The sequence below is a fragment of the Rhinoraja longicauda genome, chromosome 11 (genome assembly GCF_053455715.1).
Source record: "Rhinoraja longicauda isolate Sanriku21f chromosome 11, sRhiLon1.1, whole genome shotgun sequence".
Lineage (NCBI taxonomy): Eukaryota > Metazoa > Chordata > Chondrichthyes > Rajiformes > Arhynchobatidae > Rhinoraja > Rhinoraja longicauda.
Genome location: NC_135963.1, coordinates 26,098,421 through 26,104,470, shown reverse-complemented (window position 1 = coordinate 26,104,470; position 6,050 = coordinate 26,098,421). Strand labels below are relative to the sequence as shown.

General features: G+C 40.0%; 1 protein-coding gene across 1 annotated transcript; it reads right to left on the bottom strand.

Moving 5' to 3' along the window:
- Nucleotides 1-228: 228 nt before the first annotated feature.
- Nucleotides 229-5,709, bottom strand: tmem53 (transmembrane protein 53). Its single transcript, XM_078408512.1, has 3 exons — nt 5,559-5,709; nt 3,302-3,393; nt 229-991 (listed from the first exon to the last, which is right to left on the bottom strand). The coding sequence occupies exons 1-3, from the start codon at nt 5,611-5,613 to the stop codon at nt 293-295; spliced, it is 846 nt and encodes a 281-aa protein (XP_078264638.1). The 5' UTR covers nt 5,614-5,709; the 3' UTR covers nt 229-292.
- Between the last annotated feature and the right edge of the window lie 341 nt (nt 5,710-6,050).

The following is a 6,050-nucleotide window of genomic DNA, read 5'->3' as shown; positions in this document are numbered from 1 at the left end:
CACTTTGTCATCCATTCTCGAAGATCCTGAGAACCTAAAAAAAACTCATTAAAACAGCTACAAGCATTAGCATAAGCATTAATTTCAAAGGATACCATAAATGAGTTTACTGTTACCCCATTTAAATTTAACATGAGAACTTTCCTGGAAATTCCAAATTACAATCAGAAGCGGGACACTGACCGACTTCATATCATCCCTCCCTTCTTTTCCCCACCCTCCCTACCCCAGCCAGCCAATTGCATTAAGGCCAACTGCAATGATTTGCTTGGTGTATTGGGTTATGAGTTGTTTATAATACATTCAATGGTTTCTCATCATAGTATTTAGGTAAATGTTTCCAAACACATTCTGTGAAGAAACCGATGCAGCTGATAGAATATTTATCAGGGAATTCTCTAAAATGGTTTACATGCTGCGATGTATTAAAATCCAATGATTGCACTTCAATATTTAACCGTTTTCTAGCTTTTATCATTTCCTCTACATCCTTGTAAGAAATTATTTTATCTGCTTTGGAATATAAGAAAAGTTGAGGCCATCTTGAAGGGTCCACTTTCAAAGCATCATAGTGTGATAGGGAAAAAAATTGTATTGCCGGGTAGAACAAAACTTGAAAGACTGCCATCAAGATGAAAGCAGGAAGAGCAAAACACTTCACAAAACTGTTGACTGAAGAACCCAAAACTGCATTCAGAGCTCGGACACTACCTAGTAAGTTCCTATTTCCAGGTGCACTGTCAAAAACGGTCCCTATGACATTAAACTTTGTGAAGTAATTTTCATTTTGGTTGACCAAGAGCTCGACAATGTGGCGATATAGCATGCTGCCAGCATTACTGAAAACATGGAACAAGATTGGATGCTCTTCTACTCCAATGTCAAACAGAAGATCTAAGAGTTTTCTTGCAATGTAGCGGAGATTTCTTCTGAAGATTCCTGGGAAAAATATCTGCCGCCATGGAGCACTGTATCTGATGACCACACAGCCCTGTAATAAGAGAAGTAAATATCGTTCAATACACTGCATATAATGCATTCACTACAATTTCCAGGTGAATATGTTAAAAAAGGAAGATAATGGTAACTTCAGTAATAACATGGACTGACTGTCAACATCTCAGAAACAAAGTAGTAATTGAATGTTACTGAAGTAATTGAATTAAAGATGCAGATCTGGGAAGTAGGGGTGAAGGTTGCAATATGGTAAAATGCCAGATTTTTTAAATTGTGGAATACGTTCTTATTATAGGTGAGCTAACAAAATAGACATATCTTTTATCATGTGGACAATTTTATTCAAGTGACCTATATCTTCTGAGAAAATATCAGGGTCATAGAATCATAGAGTTGTATGACACTGAAATAGGGCCTTCTGTCCACAATGTGCCCAACTACACTAATCTCATTTGCTTACACCAGGCCTGTATCCTTTTAATGCCTTGCCTATTTAAGTGCCTGTCAAAAATTCTCTTAAAAGATGTGATTGTATCCGACTCCAACACTTCCAGAAGTTCTAATTCTCAACTATTCTGTTAAAAATAACTTTCCTCTCAAATCCTCTGTGATTCCGAGGGATAGGATCTACCAGTATTTCGACAGGCAAGGACTAATTAGAGATAGCATAGCTTTGTGTGTGGGAAATCATGTCTCACCAATCTGATAGGTTTGGAAGAGGTCATAAGCAGATCGATGAGGGCAGGGCAGTGGATTTTGTCTATGTGGACTTTAGTAAGGCCTTTGACAAGGTCTTGCATGGTACGCCATATGTCTTTTTCACCTCGCTATCTACCCATGTAGCATCTATAGTTTAGCATTAGGTTGATTATTGTCACATGTACATTAAAAAACATTTGTGTTATTCAATAAAATGAGATAATATGTGCATTAAGGCAATCAAGCCAAACACAAGTACAAAAGGTAGAGCAAAGAGAAAAAACCCAGAGTGCAGAATATAGTTTCTCAGCATTGTAGCAAAACAGTTCCAGAGAAAAAGTCCCATGTCTGCAATGATGTAGGTTGGAAAATCGAGACTATACCCTAGCTGATGGAAGGACTCTTTAAGAAGTGTGATAAAAGAGAAAAAGCTGTTCCAAAGTCAGTTGGTGTGTGTTTTCAAGCTGCTGGAAAATTCTGCGCAACGAGAACAGGGAGAAGAAGGAATGACTAGGGTAGGAAAGGACCTCGATTATGTTGGTTGTTATGTATATGAATGACTGAAGGTTAACAAGCAGATTTAGGCAAACAGTATACCAGCCTTTGTGGTATATATGGTCTCACTCCCCAAAGATAAAGGCCATCCATTTCTGGATGACAGGTTTGCTTTGTGAGAGGTGAAAGCCTGCGTGAAAATGTTTTTAAAGGCTTGTCTTTCTTTGAATAATATACAAGGAGGAATTAATTCATAAATGTCGAATAGGATTCTGTTCGATTTAATGAATTGCAAGTTGATGCAAATTAGTTCAGGTAAAAAAACCATATACAAATATTAATTTAGTTTTATCTTGTGCTTCCTGATAAACCTAGTGATTGAGAAAAGCACAGAGATTATTTAAATACATTCACTTAAAAAGGGAAACTATTATCCCACAATATAAAATCAGTAAAGATACGAGTTCTTCAAAATACAGTAAATCAGAGAGGGGTTATTTTTTGTGGCAGTAACCAAAACTCACACATTAAAGATAACTGGATAAAGAAGCAGTGGCAACATAGGATACAAGGATATGAATGATATACTCCATTCCTCTTTCGTACATTTTTAAACAGGAAATCGCTGCAGATGTTGGAATTGAAAATAACAGAAAATGATCCAACTCAGCAAGTTGGACAATGATTATGATAAGAGGAAAACAGGGTTAACTTTTCACGTTGATAACCATGCATCTCATCTGGAAGCACTCACTGCCTGACTTTAGCGCTATGTTTCACTCTGAACAGATCTTGCCAGTTTGCTAAACTTTTTTAGAAAGTTTTGTTTGAAAGTCAACAGTCATTACTGGAAGGAAAAGGGTCACAGAGTAACACAGCACAGAAACAGGCCCTTCAGCAAAACATGGCTCATGATGATCAAGATACCCCTACACCAGTCTCACCTGCCCACGTTTGGCCCATATCTCTCTAAACCTTTCCTATCCAGATCTGCCATCTCCTTTGTCTTTATGATTCAAATGTCTTTATTAGCCTTTTAAATGTTCTAACATACAATCTGAAAAACCTAAATAACGTGTGCCAACCACAAATAAATCTTGAACAATTTTGATATCCATACATGTGAGAAGCTGTATTTCCCAACACCAACCTGATTTTTGTAGATATAGCTGTATTTGGCTAAATGTTTGTCTTGGCAGCCAGCCCAACCCAACAAAATTATCACAGGGTCTTCTTTAAGGTCTGAAATACACAAAGTTATATTTTATAATTTTCAATATAATAAAAATAATTTTGTATTCAGATTCCAATCTTAAACAATTTGGCTTTGTTGAAACATGGGATCATATAGAACATTCAAGCATCTTGAATATTTGAATATTCACCTTCTATTTCCATATTCACCTTCCATTTCCAAGGATTCAGATTTCAGTTAAACTCAAACTGATGTGGGAATGAATGTCTATCTTGCTCAATGCAGGAGTTTGAAAGATTTGTTTGTCTACTCTGAATAATACATTGTGCAAAGTAATCCACAATTCAATTCAAAAGGGTATAAATTAATAGAGAGCGATGGAAAACTAATACAAGAATTTGTGATAAAACTGAATTGTTTTCACATATATATTCAGAAATTATTTGACTTTTCTGCTCAACCAAATTCTAGTTTTACTATCCTTTTACAAGTTAAGAAGCATAAAAAAGCAACATCAGTAGTGAATGGATTATACATCTGATTTGAAATATTTAGCACAAACTACAAGAAAAATCAAAGAAGTCACAAGTTCACAAGTTATAGAAGTAGAATTAGGCCATTCAGCCCATCAAGTCTACTCTGCCATTTAATCGTGGCTGACTTTGCCTCCTAGTCCCATTTTCTTGCCTTCACCCCATAACCCTTGACACCCGTTCTAATCAAGAATTTGGCTATCTCTGCCTTAAAAATATCCACTGACTTGGCCTGCTCAGCCCTCTGTGGCAATGAGTTCCACAGATCAACTACCCTCTGACTAAAGAATTTCCTCCTCACCTTGAGGACCCTTTAGACCCTAAAAGAGCACCCTTTAATTCTGAGGCTATAAGCTCTGGTCCTAGACTCTCCCATTAGTGGAAACATACTTTCCACATCCACTCTATCTATGCCTTTCATTATTCTGTAAGTTTCAATGAAGTCCCCCCTCAACCTTCTAAACTCCAGCGAGTAGAGGCTAAGTGCTGTCAAGTACTCATCATATGCTAACCCACTCATTGCTGGAATCATTCTTGTAAACCCCCTCTGGACCTTCTCCAGAGGCAGCACATCTTTCCTCAGATATAGGGCCCAAATTTGCTCACATTATTCCAAATGCAGCCTGATCAGGGCCTTATAGTGTCAGTATTACATCTCTGTTTTTGCATTCCAGTACTCATGATATAAATGCTAGCATTGAATTTGTCTTCCTTACTATGGATTCAATTTGCAAATTAACTTTTTGGGAGTCCTCAACCAACACCCCCAAGTCCCTTTGTACTTCCGATATCTGGATTCTCCATTTAGAAAATAATCTACACCTTTATTCTTATTACCAGAATGCATGACTATGCAATTTGCTACACTGGATTTCATCTGCCACTTCCCTCCCCCTCCCCTCTTCACCTATCCAAATCCTTCTGCAGAGTCCTTACTTCCTCTACACTGCCTGCCCCATCACCAAACTTAGCATCATCTGCAAACTTGGTTACAAAGCCTTCAATTTGAATAACACTCCAATAACACTTTCAATTCTGTTTCCCTTTGGCTAACTTACCCTAGATCACACGTGATCTAACCCATCTAAATAGTCTACCATGTGGGACCTTGTCACAATCCTTGCTGAAGTGCACGTAGATAACATCCTCCACCCATCTTGTCAAACCCGTGTCACCTCTTCAAAACAACGTAAATCAAATTTGTGAGACATGATTTCCCACACTCAAAGCCTTGTTAACTATCTATAATCAGACCAAAGCGTTGGTAGATCCTGTGTCACTGTCCAGTAACTTTCCCACCACCGCTCACTGGCCTGTAGTTCCTTCCACCCCCCTCAGTCCTGACGCGGAGTCCCGACCAAAGATACAGTCCCGACCCGAAATCCCTCAGCCTCCACAGATGCTGCTCGACCCACCAAGTTCATCCGACACTTTGCTTTTTTTTTGCTGATTTCAGTAAAATAGCCTTGATGTAGATGATCAACCATAACTGTCTATCTAACGGAGCAGGATTGAAAGGCCAAATGACCTATCGATGACCTGTTTCTAGTGATCTTCCGTAACTGCTATTTCCCCGCTGGCTGCCTGAAAGCTATTTCCCTGTATTCGCGGGACGCCACGGAAAGAGATTGCCTTTCAAAACGATTGCCGTGAATCGGACAGCAACCTCAATTAATTACCTGAATCGGAGGGATCGGGGAAAACGATGGAGTACTCCAGCTCCGTGTCGCCCATGGTTAACCCGGAGGCCCGAGGTGTCACCGCCGGCAAAAACCACCCCGGCGCAGCCAATGCGGAAGCGGCTTTTGACAGGGCCGCCACTTCCTTAGCAACCGCTTCAGGCAGGCTGCTCGGACATGGAGCCACGGCTCCTTCCCATTGGTCCACACCAGCCCCGCTCGGCAGCCAATGCGGAAGCGGCTTCTGACAGGGCCGCCACTTCCTTAGCAACCGCAATGAGTGCGAAGGAACTGCAGATGTGCTGCTTTACACCGAAGGTGGACACAAAATGCTGGAGCAAGCTCAGCGGGACACGCAGCATCTCTGGATGGAAGGAATGGGTGGCGTTTCGGGTCGAGACCTTTCTTCAGTCTGAAGAAACAATTCACCTTTTCCTTCTCTCCAGAGGTGCTGCCTGTCCCGCTGAGTTACTCCAGCATTTTGTGTCTCCT

Bases quoted from the DNA above. Each gene is read 5' to 3' on its own strand.
- tmem53 (XM_078408512.1), bottom strand. From the start codon at position 5,613: ATGGGCGACACGGAGCTGGAGTACTCCATCGTTTTCCCCGATCCCTCC. The intron at 3,394-5,558 runs GTAATTAATTGA...TGTGTATTTCAG, and splicing joins CCCCGATCCCTCCGATTCAG to ACCTTAAAGAAGACCCTGTG. The intron at 992-3,301 runs GTTGGTGTTGGG...CTCTTATTACAG, and splicing joins GCTATATCTACAAAAATCAG to GGCTGTGTGGTCATCAGATA.